Raw genomic sequence first — 20,275 nt, 5'->3', positions numbered from 1 at the left:
GTGTATTACTCAATCAATACTTACTTTTTTATACAATATATTTGACACCATTTTTTCTGTTAAACTTTACTATAAATTCATATGACATTTGAAAATATTTCATAAAATACTACGAACTTCGTAATCACTTGAACTTTCATCTCATATCATCAAATTTAGTGCAATACTAGAGCAAAAATTTTGATATTTTTTTGTATGTTATATGTTAAATAATAAACCTAATTAAATAATAAATCCAAATTCTCAATACAAGTATAATTTTTTAAGTGTAAATGGACACTTATTTAGATGTAAATTTACTTAAATCTGTTTAGTCTGCCTAGGTCCTATCTAGAAGCATAGGTGCTAAATCCCAACCTGCTGTCCGACTAGCATCTAGCTACCTTAATTAGGATTATCCGATGTTAAAATACTGGATCTACCACTAGTTGTAGGGACACAAAAATAATTATATGTTAATGGGTACTTAACATTTTGGATTAAGTACTTAAAACCACCAAACCTTTTATTATCATTCTAAATTGGTCTTAATCGTTTGATCATGCCAAACAATATATCTAATCTATTAAAAATGTCATACATGTTAAGTCCCAGTTAAAATCTATTAAATTTACTAGAGGTTACTTTGTCTTTGAAATCAATAGAAGATCATGTAAGCAAGCATAGCCTCCACTAACTAACAGTCACAACCACCCCCATCGTGACATCACCTATAAACCCAACGCAAAACCACCAACTCTATCCTGCAACTCAAGCCGCCAACATCAAGAAGAATGTCATAGAGGTTGTTCAAATAGTATGGACTGTCATGATTTGGTTACCACCATCTTTACCACCCAAATAAGAACCGGAAGCTTTATGATTTGAGAATCGGCTTATGAGGAAAACACATGAGCAAAAAAAGCTCCTTGAAAGCCTATATGAAATCTTAACCCTCTCTTTTGTTAGAAAATTGTCATCCTAATATAATTTCAATTGTGTTTCATATTGTATAATCTATGTTTGAAAATTTGATTTTAAGGCAACTAATATCAATGTTGACCATGATATACCCATTTAGTAGGTTTTGAATATAATCTATGTTTAAAAAATTAATTGAGACTTAATATTTTTAATAGGTTGGTTATTTGTTTAAAATATTTAAAAAGATTGAGACCAATTTAGAATGACACTGAAAAATTCAAATGTTTTAGGTATTTTACTTCCAACGAACAAATTATTATTTTAAACATATACTGTACAAAGGCCTGGCAAATGGGTCGTGTTTGTCGTGTTCGTGTCGTTTTCCTGTAAGACCTGTTATCTTAACGGGTCGTGTCGTGTCACATCCGTTATCTTAACGGGTCCTTAACAGTTCGGGTCACTTTACCCAACGAGTAAAATGACCCGACCCGTTAAGAAAAAAAAATTTTTTTTTTTAAAATTTGCACATACCACACATTGCCACATAAATATTACTTCAAAACATTAAAACATTTGTCGTTTAAGTACTATATCTACACTCGAAAATAAGAGTCCAATAAAAAAATAATACATACACTACTAATCAATAACAAATATTAAATGTGCAAGGATATGCAAAATGAAAGAGTTTTTGTTTTCAAGATTGTAAGTCTTTCTCAAAAGTTTACACTTCCATCTACAAAATCTTCAATTTACATCGATCATCATGAAATTGTATTGAAACTTTGGCTTGATCTATTGCCTTGAAGAGTTATGTCGAAGATGTTTTCAGTAAGGTTTTCCACGTCAGAACTCTCTTCCGAATAAACTAAGTATAGAAAAACCAAACATTAAAAATCATTCAAATTATGAGAAGTTTACCAAAATAATTATGAAAAGAAATAAAATAATAATACTATACCATATAAAAATATATTAAAATAACCGTTAAATCGTGATTTTTCGTATATAACCGTCAAAAAGCTTTGTCCCGTTACTTGATCTCTGAATGTTTGTTTTTTGTGATTTTTTGCTGATGTGATCTCCAAGCATATACAAATAAGTTTGATGGTTTTGATCGTTGAAATTAGTTTTGGAGAATTCGTATCCTATCAAAACGAGAGATTGACTAACACTTGAGAGTTTATTTATACTTTCATTAAGTATAACATAAGATTTTGTGGTATCCACTTGTGTAAATATTTTAAATTGAAGATCGAATTCATTCATTATATTCATATATGGTCAAGGAGTGTAGCTATAAAAAATCATCAAAATCGGAGTTAAAATAGCTGTTAAATCGTGATTTTTCGTTTATAACCATTGAAAAGTTTTGTCCCTTTACTTGATCTCTGAATGTTTGTTTTTTGTGATTTTTTGTTGATGTGATCTCCAAGCATATACAAACAAGTTTGATGGTTTCGATCGTTGAAATTAGTTTTGGAGAATTCGTATCTCATCAAAACGATAGATTAACTAACACTTAGAGTTTATTTGTACTTTCATTAAGTATAACATAAGATTTTGTGGTATCCACTTGTGTAAATATTTTAAATTGAAGATCGAATTCATTCATTCTATTCATATAGGGTCAAGGAGTGAAGCTGTAAAAAATCATCAAAATCGGAGTTAAAATAACCGTTAAATCGTGATTTTTCGTTTATAACTGTTGAAAAGCTTTGTCCCGTTACTTGATTTCTAAATGTTTTCTTTTTGTGATTTTTTTGCTGATGTGATCTCTAAGCATATACAAACAAGTTTAACAGTTTGGATCGTTGAAATTAGTTTTGGAGAATTCGTATCCCATCAAAACGATAGATTGACTAACACTTAGAGTTTATTTATACTTTCATTAAGTATAACATAAGATTTTGTGGTATCCACTTGTGTAAATATTTTAAATTGAAGATCGAATTCATTCATTCTATTCATATAGGGTCAAGGAGTGTAGCTGTAAAAAATCATCAAAATCAGAGTTAAAATAACCGTTAAATCGTGATTTTTCGTTTATAACTATCGAAAAGCTTTGTCCCGTTACTTGATCTCTGAATATTTGTTTTTTGTGATTTTTTGCTGATGTGATCTCAAAGCATATACAAACAAATTTGACGGTTGAGATCGTTGAAATTAGTTTAAGAGAATTCGTATCCCATAAAAATAATAGATTAACTAACACTTAGAGTTTATTTATACTTCCATCAAGTATAACATAAGATTTTGTGGTATCCACTTGTGTAAATATTTTAAATTGAAGATCGAATTCATTCATTGTATTCATATAGGGTCAATGGGTGTAGCTATAAAAAATCATCAAAATCAAAGTTAAAATAACCGTTAAATCGTGATTTTTCGTTTATAACCATCGAAAAGCTTTGTCACGTTACTTGATCTCTGAATGTTTGTTTTTTGCGATTTTTTGCTGATGTGATCTCAAAGTATATACAAACAAGTTTGATGGTTGGGATCGTTGAAATTAGTTTCGGAGAATTCGTATCCCATCAAGTTCCAATGGTGTGTGTATATATATACATATATATATATATTTATTTATTTATTAAGTAGATTTAAATCTATTTATTTTGTACGTATAATTAACTGGTACACGGAGTAGTACATCACGTGTGTCATTATAAAAATAGTGAGATATGTCATATGTGTGATAAAAAGTTAATAACTTAAAAAAAAAAAAAAAAAATTCTCACCATTTCTATTAATTTTCATTTTCCCTCTCTTTTTTGTTTCCTTTTCAACTTTTCTTATAATTTTCACTTTTCCCTCCAGCATCTTTCCCTAATTCTCTCACTTTTATGTTTCATTTTCAACTTTTCTTATCATTTTCATTTTCTCTTCATTTTTCTTCAAAAAGGGCGGCAGGAATGGAATGGAATCAAATCAATGGATGCATCATGCATCATGCATATTAATTAATAATTATTATAGTTTTTATAAAATTTAATTCAAAATTTAATATATATATATATATATAATTATTATAGATAGTTAATATTTTGGGGGTATAATTATTATAGTATATATAATTATTATAGACTCTATAGTTAATTTAATATATATATATATATATTTATTATAGTTTTTAGGGGTATAAAATTGTTAAATTAATGTATATAACTATTACAATATTTTTTTAGGATTATAAAATTATAAAAATAATATTATGTTTATCGTGTATCGTGTTATACATGTATACCCGAATCAACCCGTTATCTTAACAAGTGCTTATCGGGTTACCCGATAACGATCCGATTCATTATCGTGTCGATCCGAACATCTGTTAATTTCATGTCGTATCGTGTCGGATTATCGGATCGTGTCATGAATTAGCAGGTGTAGTACAAACGCGTGGTAATGGATTTTAATCAAACATTAATATTACTGGATTAGTCTCGCAAGAACAATTAAGGATAACAAGATTAGCCGATGAGACTGAGAGACCTCCAAGTCTACAAAAGCAACGACAATTCCTCCACACCCACACAGAGTCGCAGACTCACACTGAAACCATCAGATCCAAAACTGCGATCGCAGCTCCTTCCTGCAATGGATTTTGCACCGCATAATCTCGGAGGTTCGAATTGAAATGCGGCCGAACCTGTCTCCCTTCGGCAGCGTTTTGGCGAATCCGTTTGTGTTTAATGGCGATTTGAGCGAGGGCTTTGAGAGCCCTGGGGTTTTGTTCTTGGTCCCGGTTTTGCTGTTCCAAGGTGGTGCAATGGATTTGTCGAAGGTCGGCGAGAAGATTCTGAGCTCCGTTAGGTCTGCCACATCGCTCGGCCTTCTTCCTTCTGCTTCTGATCGTCCCGAGGTGATTGAAATTTCGGTTTTTGCACGTAATGTAGCTTTCCGGCGCTCCAATTTGATGCGTTTCGTGTATAGTTATGTGAAATTCGCTTGTTTCCGAGTGACTGCGAGTTGAGTATTGTAATTAGATCATATAATTTGATAATGTTTCTTCCAAGGGTGTGAATTTTGCTTTACATACTGAATAAGAGTTTGTTTTGAGTGATTATCTGCGGTTTTGTGGTGATTAAGAACTGAGTTAAGTTGAATAAGTATCATTTTAAGAGCAATGCTTATTAATATGACAGTAGTAGTTAATTCACCGTTAAATAGGGATTACAAGTGTTGTGCTTATTGCAAAATCTAGCTGCTTGGTGCAGGGGTACCATTTATTTTCTGTCGAAAATGTATTCATGTTTTGTTTATCTTCTCTGACAGGTTCCTGCACGAGCTGCGGCTGCTGCAGCTGTTGCTCGTGCGATTGCTGGACTGCCTCCACATCAAAGGTTTAATCTCTCATCAAGCTCTGAAGAATTGATCTCAATATATGGAAGCAGACATCATGGTCAAGAAGTGGAGGAGATAGAGGAAGAATTTTATGAAGAGGTGCTACTATTAATTATGTTTTTAATTCGGTAGCCCTTATGACTTATAGTTTGTTAATGTTAGGTTATTTAGGGAGTTACCAAGTCATTTTCCATGTTTGAAGTAGTAGAAAGGTTGCGAACGGTAGGTCGTAGGCGTAGGAAATAGTTTCTTGACAACCACCAGAAGAAATGCCAACTGTGTTCCTGTGATAGTTTCTCAATTGTAAAACGTTTGCATCAATCAAAAGATTAGCCCTCATGAGATTTATATTCGGTGGGAACTTTGGTGTTGCACGTGCTATTGGTAGCTCACATATGTAGGAGATAATTTTTCTTAACAACCAGAAATGATATATTTTCATTTATTTGGCCAACGATATTTTCATTTATTCGGCCAACTGTATATTCATTTTCTTAGTTGTTATTATAAGAAGCTGTTTTGAAATATTTAATCCGGTCTGAGGTAGTCGGAAAATCCATATTGTAACATTATGCAGTTGATGACAAAAAGGAGCTAATCATTTGGATTCACTCTCTCCAACCTTATAAATTATTCTACGTAGTCCAATTATGTATTCTCCACAGTACAGTTATGACTTATGGACTAGTGATAATATAAGGAGTATGGTGAAGGAATTATTTATATCATAATTCTTTCACTCCTTTCTCTTTCCTTGCTTTCATATGTTATTTGGACCCTTTATCTTTCAACAAACTTGAAGTTAGGTCACAAACAAAATGAAGGAACCATTTTTGTGGACTTCATGCTATCATTAAGAGCACTGGCTATAATAATTATTGTTGTTGTTGTTATTATGTTTTCATGGGTAATTTTATGCCTTCTCTTTCACTCTAATAATACTTGATAACGCTTCCACTTCTTGACTGAGTGTTTATGCCATGCTTACTTTTTCTGTGTCGATTAAATTTGAATCATCTGCTTAAAAGCTTTGTAAGCACTTCTTATATGCAGGACTTTGATCCAGTTAGACATATTTTGGAGCATATTCCATCTGAAGAAAGTGAGCTGGTTTATTTTGAGAGACAGGTGATTTTCCAGTTTCTCCATCTTCCTCTTAGCTAACATATTCCAGTTTCTTCATTTTGTTCAGCATGTACGGTAGTCTTTTGTTTCCCTGGTTGAGGATTGTCCTCAAAGTTGTCTTTTTCATATTTCAATGGACGATTCTGATGTTAGCAGTAGTCCATTGTTTTATCAAAATTTTGCATAATTGAGTTAAATGTCCTGTTTTCTTGAACTCTTTGTTTCAATCTTATTCTAGAATGTTTCGTATGTTTGTGGCTAGGTAGCATACATGTGATGCCAAAGTCATTGGGAAATTCTTTACACGTTTGGGTGTTAATTACATATATACGTTACTATTTGGATGAATCCATCTACTAATCATGGTTTTGAACCAATCAATGCTTTTCATGGGCCTATTTGTGTAGTCATGCCTTCATTCTCTATTATTGTCAGATTCGTTATTAGGGTTGAATTGAAACAGGAAAATTGTTATGAAATAAATGAGTCTATACCTTACAGCAGCTGTGGCATGTTTAATTGTTTATTGACGATTCTTTAGGATCTGTGCATCTGTAGCCTTTCATTCTTGTCTGATATTCATACTTCCTCTGTTACATCACGAGCACTTAAATGCAATTGTCTTTCTTTTGTTTGCGTTTCCACTTTTTTTATTGACCTTGCACATTTCACTTCTCATGATTACATGTCCTTGTAATGCTTACGTTGCTGGCTGAAACCCGTATCATATGCGTTTAATAAATAGCCATAGTCTATTTTTGCGTGCTTGTGGCATGGTTAGTTGAAGTGTAATAATCAATTCCATTTGTTAGGTTCTTTCAACCTCTTATTTAACAATGTTATCTACCATCTAAACTTTTTTTTTTTTTTTTTGTAGGCCACTCTTAGATTGGCCCAACTGGATAGAGTAGCTGAACGTTTATCCCGCAATGTTATGGAACATCACGAAGTAATGGGTAAGTTTTAATCAAAATGTCTAAACCTTTTCTGCAATTGTATTGAAGTACATTTAAGGAAGTATTATACTGCATGGCCTTCTTGAAAACTTGCCTATATAAGTTATTGAAATTGTGCTTTAAACTCCTCAATAGTGGCTTGGAATATGGGAATACTTTTCCTCACCACCTGATTGGTTGCTGTTGGATTAGTTTAAGTTTTGAGATTCGTGTCTTAGATCAATTTAACCAAATTAATCTAACGGTAACCAATCAGGTGGTGAGCATCACCCCCACATTGGTAAAGAAGGAGGGGGGGGGGGGGCGGGGGCGGCGGTGGTGAGCCAGCAAGAACTGAAATATCACAACATTTGTTTCCAGGGTGGCAGAGTAGTTGCGTAATTGTTTATTTGACGCTATTCTCTCTCTCCCTCTCTCTCTCTCTCTCTCTCTCTCTCTCTCCCCGTCTTTCTTCGCTCTAGTGTTCTGGCTAAACAATAGTTCAGTGCTGAAGTTTGATTTACAATATATTTCAGTTTCAATTGAGATGTTGACACTTACTTTTGGCCAGTGAAGGGGATGCATTTGGTCAGGGAATTGGAGAAAGACTTGAAAGTTGCAAATGTCATCTGTATGGTAAGCCCTTGCAGGACGTGCCATCCAGAATGGGGTCATTCTGAATTTTCATTATTTGATATAACTTTTTTTTTTTTTTTGTCAAGACTTTTTTATATGGGCTTTTTTGTCAAACTCCTTTTATATCTGGCTTTTATTTACAGTTTTTGTAATTGTATTTGCAGAATGGAAGGCGGCATCTGACCTCATCAAGGAATGAGGTTTCTAGGGATCTCATCGTAAATTCCAATTCCAAAAAGAAACAAGCTTTTCTGGTATGTTCATGCATGGTTAGCAGTAAATCTTTATTAGACTTTTTTCCCCTGGTTTCTAGGGATCCCATCATATAGTCACTTTGATAGTTCTCGTTGCATAAGCATAACCCTACCTATACGGTGTCCTATTTTTATGAAATCCAGGACATGCTTCCTGTTTTAACTGAGCTTGGCCATGCACTGAAAATGCAAGCAGAGCTTGAGTTTCTGGTTGAGGAAGGAAATTACTGCAAGGTGGGTTCATATATCTGTTCTGCAGTTTATACTATACTCCAGTTTTTGTTTCATGTTGCATTATAATTTTTAACTATTTGGTTAAATTCTCATGTAAATCTACAGGCCTTTCAAGTCCTGTCTGAATATTTACAGCTGTTAGATAGTTTTTCAGAACTTTCTGCAGTACAAGAGATGAGCCGTGGTGTAGAGGCAAGTATTAAGCAAGCATTTTTTGTTAACAGATTCACTGATATTTCATGTCTCTGTGCCTCAATATTTTTGACCGTGGATTAAAAAAGTCTTGAGTTTATGGTTTGCATATTTTCCCATTGTGAGACTACTAAATTATGCTTTATTTATTAAAATATAAAAAAAAAACTGTCGGCCCACATCCTAATAAGCTATGGGAGTAGAGTGGTCAACCAACCAATTGTATCATGTTACTAGAGCAGGAGATCTTCAGTGCAAGTCCTTCCAATTGGAACCTTCCCACCTCCCAATATGAGTCTTTTTTTTATACAAGTGATTGGGAGAGGGGGGGAATCAAACTCGAGACCTTAGGTGCAGGGTGGTTGCTCTTGTGTCTTAACCAACTACAAGCCCCTTGCTGAACCTCCCAATATAATTTGAGTTTCACATGTTGGGATGTAGTGGTGGATAGAGACCCACATGGGACGGGCATTTCAGAATATAGAATAATCATGAATTCTTGCCCTGCATCCCATCGCTTAAGTTTTGCGTAATACAGGTAAACCAAGAAACATTATCATGCTTACATTGTCTTTTTTCCTAACATGGGTGCAGGTTTGGCTGGGAAAAACTCTTCAAAAGCTGGATTCCTTGTTGCTAGGAGTGTGCCAGGAGTTCAATGAGGAGGGCTATATAACTGTCAGTGCTTTTCTTTCGTTTATTTTCCTGAGAACTGAATCATTATTTTCTCTCAAATGCTGCTTGAAGATTTTTCTATTGAGTGTTAAACTGTCATTACATGTGGTTGTTCTTATATTACATATATTTCAAATAGCTTGATATCCTTTTAAGTGGTCATTATCCTTTTCGCAATGATGAGGTGATACATCATGGATACAGAATTACCATGGTTCAAGTTTCTGTAAAGATACCTGCTGTCTTCATATTATTTAGGAATATCAGTACCATATTATGTATACAAGAGGGACGAATCAACTAGTAAGTGAAAGTAGTATTTTAAATTCTCTATCTATGTTCTGCTCCTGTCAGTCTGATCCAATCATGTATTGAAGTGATATTATGTCTGATTCTTGAGTTAATATTATTTTGCTCTCCATTTGAGTAAAGGGTTTATGTTGATTACTCATAGGTATCTTCTACAGAATTTGATTGATCCTAAGTAATTACATTGCTTATGCCTTGTGCTGACCTAGGTTTACCAGCATTTCTTAAACGTCTGTTAGTTTGATATTGTCTTATTCCTATTTTTGAAAGTTCTAATAAGTTCAATACTTCTTCTGTATTTGATTGATATAAAATTGGGGCTGTTAGTTGGATTCTGTTTTGGCTAGTAAAATTTGATTAGAAATAGAAAAAGCAACCTAGGGATATATGGAAGACACTAAACAGAAAAATTAAATTAGGGTGGTGCTATCCACAAACACCCTGTTAATTTTTGTCCTTTGATCCTCTTCAATTCATTCGATCCGACAATCGGAAATCGAGAGGGATGTGTGGATAGCACCACCCTAACATTAAAAACAAACAACAAATTTAAACATCCCAAAGAAAGGTCAAATCTTTAATGAACTGAATGGCATCAGAGAGCTGCAAGGAATAGCATCATTAAATGGGTGGTATTTTACTCAATTCACTATTAGAGCTTTCTGGTTAATGTAGATCCACGTAGCAATACTGCAACCACTTCAGTGAGAGCATGTAGAGAAAAGTTTAAGTTGCAGCAGCATCAATCAATCTTTAAGTTGAGGGATCAATTGTATGACTTTTTTTGTGATGTTTATTTGGACTTGATACACTATTAAATGTTGAACAGGTGGTCGATGCTTATGCACTAATTGGGGATATCTCTGGCCTTGCTGAGAAGATACAAAGTTTCTTTATGCAGGAAGTTATATCAGAAACCCACTCTATATTGAAGAATATTGTGCAAGAGGTATGCTGATATAATTATGATTTAGAAGTAGAATACTTCATACACAAGTGTTAGGGTAACACACAGAAAATAAGGATGTATTTCTTGAAAACCCACGCCCCGCCCCGCCCCACCCCCACCCCCCCCCCCCCCCCCCCAAAAAAAAAAAAGAAAAAACCAATATTAAAATAATGTGTATAAACAAATTAAGGAGTTTCAGAGAAGCATTCAATTAAAATAGGGGGATGTTATTGGCATTCCAAAAAGTCATTTTGCACTCCTCGTACGTGTATTATTGTTTCTGAATATCGAAATTTGGAGTGCCAATAGCAGCACCCTTACAATAACGTCTATACAAATTAAGGAGCTTCAGAGAAGGCAGCATTGTGCTTCTCTGGGGATACTGCAGTAATAGGTGGCTATATAAGATCTCTGTGGAGAGCTCTGACGATGGGTTTACAAAAAGTGGGTACAAAACAACTTATCATGTTAGGGTGGCTGGATCATTTAGTAAGGTTTCCGTTTCGGTTATGGACAGTAGAAGGTTTTTGAGCTGATGTTATTTGAGGTAATACCGTAATACTGAATCAGAAGAGATTCTGGATTCATCCCAGGTTTTCCTTTTGTACAACTGGGACACTCATAATCAGTCATGTCAGTCTTGGGTGAATTAAGGATTGCACAAAAGTTCAATCCTATCATCACAAGGTAGAAGATGAGGAAAGGGGTCGGATGGATACACTTGGGCAAATAGAGGGTGGCACGAAAGTTGAGTCCTATAAACACAAGGTAAAAGGTGAAGAATGGGGAAGGGTACACTTGGGAGCAAGAAAAGGATGAGTGCACCATATTCTGTTATCAAAATAAAAAATGAAGATTACAAAAGGGGGTAGAAGGATGGGAAGAAACATAGGGGGCCTAGTACAGGAAAGGATAATACTGGGCCCAAGAATTGGAATTGTTGGGGGAGGGACTGGGTCACGAGAGGTTGTGGGAGCATAGTAGAGGAAAACCAGGCCAGCTCAAGAAAGCTACTTGGGTGGATGACTTAAAAGGTTGGTAGAGCTAGCTAATAACAACAACAACAACAAAGCCTTTTCCCACTAAGTGGGGTGGGCTATATGAATCCTAGAACGTCACGTCTTCTGTTAGATCCAAATACTCTAAGTCTTTCCTTAGAGTCTCTTCCAAAGTCTTCCTCTACCCCTTCGGCCCTGAACCTTTGTCATGTGATCTCATCATCTAACCGGAGCGTCAATAGGCCTTTGTTTCACATGTCCAAACCACCGTAGCCGATTTTCTCTCATCTTTCCTTCAATTTTGGCTACTGGCCCTAATTTATTAAACCGCAGACCAAAAGCAAATGGTAATGGCTTGATTAGAGGCTGGGTATTGGGAAGCTCCAAGAGATCTTTAACTACAACAGAGGCTTTGGCCTAGTCTGATGCAAAATTCTACCAATGTTGGAATGTGTTCCAAATAAGAAGACCAAGTACCTGCTCATCCCTCTATACAAAGATACTTATTCTTTCATCATTGCCCTTTCCTCTTCGAACTTGTGCAAGGTAGATGCAAATGCTTGGAATAGTGGGTGCTTGGGCTGGAGATTGTTATTCCATTTTGGTGGAGGGGTTTTTGGGACACAGTGCAGATTAGAAGGCATGTACTCTGTGGCGCTTCACAGTTTTGATGGTTGTTAGGATTGTTTGGATGGAAAGAAACAATAGAATTTTTGAACATAATAACTAGGTGGGCTTTCTTTGGGGGAAGAATACTTTTGGCATTTTTCCTGGTGTCTGCGTCAAGACTCAAGACATTTTAGACAGTCCTTAGGTTTATCTTTGCTGGGGACCTTATTCTTTCAATTTTCTGTTGTGCAATTTGTTTATAGCTGTTTTGTTTGGACTAAAGAGTAAATCTTTTGCTTTCTTGTTCAAAATTTTGTTTCTTATTAAAAGAGGAGATGATAAGGCCTATGGTGTTCACTTTATAGCTGTATTGTGAGACAACATCTATACTTAGATGATTAATTTATCTTTGCAGGATCATGGATTTCACATGCAAAATAGTCGGTACATTTTCTCCATCTACCAGTGCTAGAATCATAATGTAAAAGAACTGTACATCTTGTGTGCTTGCTAATGCATTCTTATGTCATTCCAGACTTACCTACAGCGATCTATGCCTTCAGATACCTGAACCAAAGTTTAGGCAGTGTTTGTTAAACACACTAGCTATCCTTTTCAAATTGATGTGTTCATATCATGAAATCATGGGCTTTCAGCTGGATAATAGGGTAAACTTCGACTCACGCTTTTACTTGATCGTATTATTTTTAGTATATAATTGGTAATGTCTTTATTTAGTTTTGTTGCATCAACTTCTTCCAAATTTTAAATAATGTTAGTTGATAGTTCCTCTATGTTACTGCTTGTTACCATTGGCTGGTTAAGTATATTTGAATGTGACCTGTCCTTTAGAAAGGCTTTTTGCTATGCAGTGTTGTCTCTAAATCATTTTCTGTTTGCTTTGTCAGAACAGTTGAAAATTGTGTTGCAAAATATTTATGCACTCAAATGTATTATGTATCAGTATTATACATTAAATTAACCCGTTTTGGTCTGTTAGTAGTTTCTTTGGATTCCGTTAACTGTATTACAGCCATAGTGGTCACATACTTTATGACTTTAGATATTTTGCAGAAATACGGTTCCTACATACATACATGATCCCACAAAAACAGAATCATTTTGTTTTTCTGGATATGAGAGGAATATTTGTCTTTGTTTTAGGATTCAGCCCGTAAAACTCCAAGCATGACACAGAAGGAAAGTGACATCTCTCCGACTCCAGGAGGGGTTCAGCAAATTTCACCTCCTTGTTCTTCCCAAAAAGTTAATGGCTCTCTCGTCGAATATGTAGATATAGTGCCTGGTTCAGCCTACATAGATGATCCTACAACAACCTGCTCTGCGGTTGAATCTACAGGAAACACAACTTCCACTAGTTATCAAAATTTAGTTGATGTGGCAAGTAAGGATGACAGTACAACATCAACAAGTGGATCCCCGTGGTATCAACTGAGGAAAGATGCCACAGCATTTGTTTCACAAACCCTTCAGAAGGGACGCAAAAATCTCTGGCAACTCACAACTACTCGTGTATCGGTCTTGCTTTCTTCAACTTCTGTTTCTTCTGCTAGCATACACCAATTCTTGAAAAACTATGAAGATCTAGGTGTCTTCATCTTGGCCGGGGAAGCATTTTGCGGATTTGAAGCAGCTGACTTCAGGCAGAAGTTGAAGGCAGTATGTGAAAATTATTTTGTAGCTTTTCATCGGCAGAATATATATGTAAGTTAACTTCACAGGTTTTGTCCTCCAAATAGGGCTATGCCATGTGATGATTGATATTATGATTGTTTATTACTTTTCTTTTTAATTTCTATAAAACGGATTGGTTACTGATTACGAAATTATGATTTGTTATGAACTCATGACGAAATAAGAGCTGTGGACTACCAGGCATTGCTCACCTGCCAGATGTGATGTTACATACATAAATAGTCTTTTAGTGCATTTGCTTTTACTTGGCCAAACTTGTAATATCACATGCACGATAGAATCCTATTATCCTACTTAGGTGGCATGCGCATAACTGGTCTGCCGCCATGGTTGTCAAGTCTTTTGTGTTTATTTCAATTCAAATATCTTAGAAACATTTTGTTTGAACAGTTTTGCCTCCCAACACTTATTTTACACATTATTAGTTTTTTTTTTTTTTTTTTTTTTAAATTATGTCATAGTAGAATTAAGCCTTTACTATGCACAACACTGTCCAGATGCACTTATATAGGTAGTTGAAACATAATTTTTTTTTCAGGCGCTTAAAATGGTGTTGGAAAGAGAAATTTGGTTGATAATGCCACCAGATACAGTACAAGAAATTACATTTCCTGGGCTTGCCGGTGATGGAGCACCTATAATTGTTTCGTCTGAGGGTAAGTCTAATGTCAGGGTTCTACATTCTAAGTCTACAAGTGTTGTTGATACCAGCACCAAGAAGAGTGGATTCTCTAATTGGCTTAGAAATGGAAACCCCTTTTTGTTAAAGCTGGCACATACATCCAAAGAAGGTCTTAAATGGAATGGCACAACTGGTGAATTTGATGGTAATTTTAGTCAAAGGCTTGGTGATAATGTCTCTCCACCAAGCAGTGATTCAAGACATTCTAATGGTGCTAATTCTGTTTTGGAAGAAGAAAATGAAGATCTTCTTGCAGACTTTATTGATGAGGATAGTCAACTCCCAAGTCGAATTTCGAAACCTAGACTTTCAAGAAATCAATCTTTACATTGTAACGATGGAGAAATCACAGCCCAAACTGGATCATCTATTTGTCTTCTAAGGTGAACAGCTCTCTATTTACTGGAGTCTTTTGAACTTTAAGATATAAAAGCTTGAATTATGTATATGGTAATGGTGCGTGATCAGTTGATCTGTATGTTCTTTTACATTTTAGGTCAATGGATAAATATGCCAGGCTTATGCAGAAATTAGAAATAGTCAATGTTGAGTTCTTCAAGGTATCTTATACTCTTTATGTACCTTTTTCTCACTTTTGTGTCTGTTCTTTATGCTTATTAATAAAAACCTGTGATGAATCTATTTTCCTGATTCAGTATATTGTTTCAGGGAATATGCCAGTTGTTTGAGGTATTTTTTCATTTTGTGTTTGAAACATTTGCTCAGCAAAACAGCAATTCAGGTGGAAAAGGGTCACCTGATCCGATTAATTGTGAGTGCTTTCTTTTTCATTGCTTCAAACTATTATGCGTTCTTTATCTGATCATCTACTGATTATGATACTTTCTCATTCTGATGCACACTTCAAAACCTTATCATGTTCTACACAGATCGGCTGAAGACAGCCTTGTCCAGAATACAACAAGACTGTGACCAGTGGATAAAGGCCCCGTCATCTTCATCCACATCTCTAAATTCTTCATTTGCAGACATCATGCCAATGAGTCCTCCCAGTAACACACCAGGAACATCCTTTGGTCTCAAGGTATTAATTAAATATCATGTGGTCCTTCTGGATCATCTCTCAGATTGAAAATAATAACAACTTTTCATTCCAACTTTTTTGAGTTTTATGTGCCTTGGGCATTTATTACATGCCCTACAAGTTAGAAAGATATACGTGCCATACTTGTGCATTTATTAATATTGGCAGTTTTTCATGGTCTGCAGAGCATATATGGGTTGGCGTGCTACACCTATACATGTTTCAGTCATCCTTTCTATTTCTTTTTAAATGTTAAGAGTCGATGATGCTGTACACTAGTTTCAATCCTTGTAATATTGCAGTATAACTTCATAAATTTCATGCAATTCCTTAGTAACATTTCATATTATGCTATTCCATGATGGAATGGATGTTACCAGATGTTCTGTACTTTCTTGGTTATAGTTAGAACGAAGCTATATGCAATGTAAATCTGCTTTAAGTTGCACAACCATTATGTTGCAGGAAAGATGCGCAGGTGCTGACACTATCTCCCTTGTTGCTCGAATATTGCATAGATCTAAAGCTCATCTCCAGACAATGCTACTTCAGAGTAATGCTGCTGTAGTTGAAGACTTCTATGCACATCTGGTAGGTTCCTTTGTTATTGTCTGCTGGAGTTTTCAAAAGATTTCATGCTATCCTGGTGAAGTGTTAAAATGATGTGATACGATCTTAGTTTAACTTTCCATAGTTGACTATTCAGGGATAAATGACTAGGAACATGTTTTATTATTATAAAATGATTCTTGTTACCATTGAATCTCATAAATAAATATTTGTGTGATAAGGATGATACTATGAGGAGGTTGTGTAATTATATTTGTATTGGAAAGTGATACTTCTTAGATAATGTGCATTTGACATTGAAACATGAAACCAAAGTAGAAAAAGAAAAATGTATGTATATTGCCAGATACTGCTAGTGGAAACTTATCGATACTGTTATATACTAGATAGGCTTATATAATTAACATTTCATTTTCATTCCAGCAATTAAGTTCTTGTATGTTTCTCACAATTTTTTTAATATGACTTGTTTGATTTCTTTATTTGTTATTCATCTGTAAGTGTCAAATTTTTTGACACATGATTAAATTTTCTTGATGAATGCCCATGGTTCAGATTTGAAAGTTAAGTATATCTTTATTAGGTTGATGCTGTACCAGATCTTGTAGAGCACATTCATAGGACAACTGCAAGACAACTGCTCCATATTAATGGGTAAGACCAGAGAGTTCATGGTCTCGTTTTGTTTATTTTACTAATAGGTGTTTCTTTCCGCAGATAAATTAAACATCATTTTATTTAAAAAAGTTCCCCTTGTCTCTTGGTTTCTACTTTTTCATTTCATCATATGAGGATAAAGTTCTCATTCTAATTGTTGTCATGGAAACAAAAAAAATGAAAAAAAGATAACTCAATTTGGCATCTTTTGATCAGCAATTAGTGCAATATTGGCATTATATTTATTGCTCCAATTATCTATGATTTTTACCTTCAAGTCTCTCATGGACAACCATTATTTGCAGTTATGTGGATCGGATAGCCAATGCAAAATGGGAAGTAAAAGAGCTTGGACTAGAGCATAATGGGTTAGTTTCTTGATATTTATTCTTTATTAGGTCTAATTCATGGTTCCTCTTTGCATGTCAATCCTTGATCATGTTGGCCTTGTCTTTATATGTGCAAGAAACAGAAATTTGTGAAAAATTCTTGGTGAAATGGCTTTCGCCCCAATTTTTTCTCTCTAGCACCATATGACAAGTGTCAAGTTTTCTAACATGAGTTGTTGCTTTAATAGGTATGTTGATTTGTTATTGGGAGAATTCAAGCACTATAAAACAAGGCTTGCTCATGGAGGAATCCGCAAGGAGGTAATTACTGGCAGTTAGTTTTTCTAGGAACAATCACAATAAAATATAGAAGTTGCTCCTCTCTCAATATGGTTATGACCAAATTTTACGGCTACTGTGTGAGTTTATTATGTGCAGCATTAGTTAATACCTGTAGTTCAATGTGTCATGTTTGTGACTATACCTATTATTGTTCTCTTTTGTTTTCTTTTTGGTGAGAGCCCTGGCGGGGAGGAATGGGTTTGGATGGTTGGGATGACTCTCATGCTCAACGATGTGTCAATACCTGTGGTATACTGTGTTGGGGTTGGGGGAGGGCTGGGGAATGTGTTTGGATGGTTAATACGATGGCTCTTATGCACAATGATGCATGTTAATACCTGCATTTTATTGTGTTGGTTGTATTATTCTTCGTGGGTGGGAGAGGAGTGAGGGATAGGGTTCGAGTGGTTATTGTGTGGTTATTCTGTTATGCCATTCTGCCATATCTTAAAGTAAAGTTTTTCCCGGGTCATAAAAGTAAAAGAAATAAGTTAGTAGTTTTACATTGGGTATGGATTGTTATTTTGTTATTTCTGTTAGGCCATTCCTCTCTGTCTAAAGTTCCATTTTCCCTGGGCGATAAATAATATTTTAGGTTTTAAGTTGTGTATATCAGACTACAGGGATAAATTGCTCATATATCTTATACAAGCATTTTTGACATGACGCAACTGCGACATATGAAATTGGTAATTGCATAGTGAATTTCCTTTTGTTTGAGCTAAGAGCCTTATGTGTGATCTAAAGTGAGCATTTGAAAAATAAAAATGTGCTTGATTAAATTGCACATATAACATATTATGTATTGGTGCATGTAGGTTCAAGACCTCCTCTTAGAATATGGACTTGAAATTGTAGCCCAAACTCTCATAGAAGGTCTCTCCCGTGCCAAGAGGTGTACAGATGAAGGGCGGGCTCTCATGTCGTTGGATCTACAGGTTCTCTCTCAAATTGGACCAGCTATGCATTTCAATATTCCTTTAACGTTTCTCTCCTTTGCAACGTAATAAATTTCGGGACTCCTTTGTGGGTTTCAGGTTTTGATCAATGGCCTGCAGCATTTTGTGGCCATGAACGTGAAGCCCCATTTACAAATAGTTGAAGCCTTCATTAAGGTAAGCTCAAACGTAGACTACATACGTAACAAGATCTTATGAAAGCAAGATTTTGGGAATTTGTTGATTGTTTTTATAGATAAGCGACTAGAACAATTTAGTGGAAGTGGGGTTTTGCAACTGACTTTCACTCTTTCTACTCTTGATCAGGCATACTATCTCCCGGAAACTGAATATGTGCACTGGGCACATGCTCACCCGGTAAGAGATTCATTGCTACAGACTTACTCTGCCCAGATTTTGGACACTGATTATCGTACATCATGAATACGAACTTACCTTCTCTTCTGCAGGAATACACAAGAAATCAAATCGTTGGGTTGATCAACCTTGTTGCCACTATGAAAAGTTGGAAGAGAAAAACCAGATTGGAGGTGTTAGAAAAGATTGAATGAGCATGCAACTTCGGATAAGCGTGGTAGGTTTTTTAATCATTAGAACCTCACACGTTGCTCGTCACTCACTTTCCAGTTAATTTTTTTTCCTAATGAGCCATGTATATTCGACTTTTCATCATTACGTCGATTTAGGTTGTATATCTTCTCGTGTCTGAGTTTGTAATATATTGTCATCCCTGATAGGGACGATTAAATGTATTTTCGGATCACATGAGTCTTGAAATAATGATATACCAAGAGGAAAAGATACAATTGTAATAACGAGATTACATCAAACTAGTAAAGCTTCGACGCAGTTTTCCGTTACCTTGCTCGAGCATATGCTCCTGAATTGGTTCCGTAGGATCGCTATTCGTATAAATCTTTGTGTACTGGTTGATGCTGAACGGTTTGATATTATTAGTGAGTTCAACAAGTGTATAGCAGAAGCTATGGTTCCAATCAACTTTTTGTTTTTGTGTTGGTTATGTTTATCGACATATATTTAGGACCCCTTTAATAATTATTTTGTTTTTAATTTTAAAATTTTCGCTTTTCGTGTTTTAAGATATGATGAAAGTATATGGGCACGGAAGGGATGAAGAAGGGTGATGAGAAAAAGGAAGAATGGACTAAAACAAAATTTTGAAAGTGAAAAAGGCTTAAAATAGTTTTTGGTTTTTGCTTTTAAGTTTTGATTTCGTGTCCTCAGCATATTTCCCTTGTAACTAACACAAAAACTAAAATTCAAAAACCAAAAACAAAATAGTTATCAAATTTGTTAAGTGATTATTAATGTTAGGACAAGTAAACAAAGAAAGGGCAGCTAGTAGATGGGGCAAGAATAAAATTAAGGGAGTTTTAAAGAAAAACCGCACACGGTACTGTTCATTTTAATGAAAAACCGTATTTTTATACTAAAAAGTCAATACCGGTACTATTCATTTTACCCTTTATTTTGTCCTTATCGTTAAAACTCAAAGTTTTCAAGTCCTTTTCGTTAGCTAAATTGTAGCAAAGGTCCCCTAACTATATTAGGAGTTTAGTTTTCATCTCTAATCTCTATGAATAATTTTTCTCGTCCTCAAATTATGTCATCTGTTGCACTAGTAGCCTTTTTTGTAAACTTTTCGGTTAAGTTGAGGGATAAAATAGGAATTTCCACCAAGAAATAAGAAAATAAATTTTTTTTTTTAAACCTGGCTCCTTAAGGATTGAGGAACTCCTTAAAATACTTCATGATCTATTTATAGAACTTCGTGCTTATGATCGAAACTCT

The 20,275-nt window shown here is 35.0% G+C and overlaps 1 protein-coding gene across 2 annotated transcripts; it reads left to right on the top strand.

The window, feature by feature from the left end:
• The first annotated feature begins 4,365 nt into the window (after positions 1 to 4,365).
• Positions 4,366 to 19,323, top strand: LOC137715605 (uncharacterized). 2 transcript variants are annotated; one of them, XM_068454945.1, is made up of 25 exons: positions 4,366 to 4,765; positions 5,179 to 5,346; positions 6,301 to 6,375; positions 7,250 to 7,328; positions 7,879 to 7,943; positions 8,108 to 8,197; positions 8,342 to 8,431; positions 8,537 to 8,623; positions 9,218 to 9,301; positions 10,437 to 10,556; positions 12,579 to 12,607; positions 12,699 to 12,831; positions 13,328 to 13,888; positions 14,418 to 14,944; positions 15,058 to 15,121; positions 15,231 to 15,333; positions 15,452 to 15,606; positions 16,072 to 16,197; positions 16,760 to 16,830; positions 17,139 to 17,201; positions 17,411 to 17,483; positions 18,323 to 18,442; positions 18,542 to 18,619; positions 18,770 to 18,820; positions 18,913 to 19,323. In XM_068454945.1, exons 1-25 carry the CDS (start codon positions 4,541 to 4,543, stop codon positions 19,012 to 19,014), a joined length of 3,339 nt encoding a protein of 1,112 aa, XP_068311046.1. In that variant the 5' UTR covers positions 4,366 to 4,540; the 3' UTR covers positions 19,015 to 19,323. The 2 variants fall into 2 exon arrangements, with proteins under 2 accessions (XP_068311046.1, XP_068311047.1); XM_068454946.1 differs by lacking the exons at positions 4,366 to 4,765; positions 5,179 to 5,346; positions 6,301 to 6,375 and having other exon boundaries at positions 7,884 to 7,943.
• Positions 19,324 to 20,275: the final 952 nt, after the last annotated feature.

This window comes from Pyrus communis, chromosome 14 (assembly GCF_963583255.1).
Source record: "Pyrus communis chromosome 14, drPyrComm1.1, whole genome shotgun sequence".
NCBI lineage: Eukaryota > Viridiplantae > Streptophyta > Magnoliopsida > Rosales > Rosaceae > Pyrus > Pyrus communis.
Note: the sequence above shows the minus strand (reverse complement) of the source record. Positions and strands in the feature narration are given on the sequence as shown.

Bases quoted from the DNA above. Each gene is read 5' to 3' on its own strand.
- LOC137715605 (XM_068454945.1), top strand. From the start codon at position 4,541: ATGCGGCCGAACCTGTCTCCCTTCGGCAGCGTTTTGGCGAATCCGTTT. The intron at 5,347-6,300 runs GTGCTACTATTA...TCTTATATGCAG, and splicing joins AGGAAGAATTTTATGAAGAG to GACTTTGATCCAGTTAGACA. The intron at 7,944-8,107 runs GTAAGCCCTTGC...TTGTATTTGCAG, and splicing joins TTGCAAATGTCATCTGTATG to AATGGAAGGCGGCATCTGAC.